Below are 1,630 nucleotides of genomic sequence, written 5' to 3' on the forward strand. Positions count from 1 at the left end.
GGGGGGCGGGAGGGGCATCCAAAGAGCGGACACTTGCTCTTCAGGGCTCCTGTGTCCATCGCTCCCCAGCACTGCCTCCGTGCCAGGCGCCCTGCCCTGGGTGTGCAAGGACGTGTATGCCATGAGTGGGTGTCACCCTTCGGCTGGGAGCCCCCCAAAGCCGGGACTGCCTCCTCCTTTCTTGGTTGTGCCCAGAGTGACCTTCACCAGACCCTGTGCGTGGAGGGAGGGCAGCCGGTCCCTGGTCAGCTGGCCTGTGTCCAGTGCCTTCACCTGGGATGGGGTTTGGGTGATGGGGAGGCAGGGGAGACGTAAATGAAACCCCAAAGGCTCGATGACACAGGTATGAACCTGCATACCCGATATGGCAAAGGTGGGGTGGCGCCCCGCAGCCCACATCACTCAGGCTGGAGGCATCTCTGAGCTTGCTAAGCAGCTGCCATCGGGGGGAGGCAAAGAGGCTGCCATCTCCCTGACCCCCTGCACCTCTGTGGCTGAGAATGCAGGTGCAGGGAAACCTGTCGCAGAAACCCGGGCAGGTGAGGAACCCATAAGCCACCAGCACTTCACCCAGCGCCAGCCACAGAGGATGCTGGTCGAGGAGGAGCCCCCTGCTGTGTGCGGGGTGGGAGGCCAGGGCCAGCCTCCTGCGCTGAGATCTCGGCACATCACTGCCCCTCCCTGGGGCTCAGCGCCTGCCTGTATAAGCAGGCTGTACTACCGGCCCACCGCTCGGCCCCCACCAGCTCTCACATCCTAGGGATTTCAGTCACTAAGGCTTATTAAGACCTTCTGGTGGCACGTCCCAGCCCAAGCCCCAAGACGCTGGCTTGGATGAAGGAAGCTGGTGCAGCCCCATCACCCCTCCCCAGGGCCCCTCACCGGTAGTACTCCACGTAGCCAGTCTGGTTGGCCAGTTCGGTCAGCTCCTCGGTGACCTCTGTCCACACGGGCACCCCTGCCAGCTGGACAATGATGTTGCCCGCCATCTGCTGCATAAACTTCAGCGTCTGCAGGTAATCGCCCCGGGTGGCAAAGATCTCACTGAGCCGGGCCAGGTGCTGCTCGAGGTCGACCTTCATCTTCTGGGTGGTTCCAGACACCTGGGGAGGGATGGGGCTTCTGAGTCTGGCCTCGGGTGGTAGGAAGCCAGAGAGGTAAACCCTCTGCCTCAAACTCTGGAGGAGACCCTGGCCTTGAAGGAGCGCCCCACGGGCGCCACCCCCAGCCCCGAAGAGTCATGAGGCTGTGGCCCAGACGGAGGACGGACAGCAGAGGCTCCCACTACCCGCCCAGCCTGTGGCTCCCTCCATCCAGGGGACAGGCTCCATCTGGCCCTAACCAGGACCTGGGCTCCAAGACACAGTGCTTTCCTAGAAAGACAGACCCAGATGGGGAAACAAACAAGAGAAGCCATTTTTCTTCCTTGAAGATTCTCTTCAAAGTTTAAACACCTTGGGTGATGAATTCTTTTGGGGGGTGAGGAATAAAATGTTTAAACCGAAGAGCCCCTCTGTTGCTACCTGACCTTTTGTTCCCACCGTAGGCTTTCTCAGCGTCTCACAAGAGAAAGGCTTTGTTGTAGAGCAAAGGACAGCCCACAGCGTCCTGAACACCACCACCCCCCCCC

General features: G+C 60.9%; 1 protein-coding gene across 1 annotated transcript in view; it reads right to left on the reverse strand.

Moving 5' to 3' along the window:
• TTYH2 (tweety family member 2) overlaps window positions 1-1,630 on the reverse strand; it is a 31,980-nt gene that overhangs the window by 20,344 nt on the left and 10,006 nt on the right. Inside the window, exon 4 of the mRNA XM_007454388.1 lies at window positions 883-1,103. Within this exon, the coding sequence (XP_007454450.1) occupies window positions 883-1,103 (221 nt within the window). The remainder of the gene's footprint in view (window positions 1-882; window positions 1,104-1,630) is intronic.

This window comes from Lipotes vexillifer, unplaced genomic scaffold (genome assembly GCF_000442215.2).
Source record: "Lipotes vexillifer unplaced genomic scaffold, Lipotes_vexillifer_v1.1 scaffold518, whole genome shotgun sequence".
NCBI classification, from domain to species: Eukaryota; Metazoa; Chordata; class Mammalia; order Artiodactyla; family Lipotidae; genus Lipotes; species Lipotes vexillifer.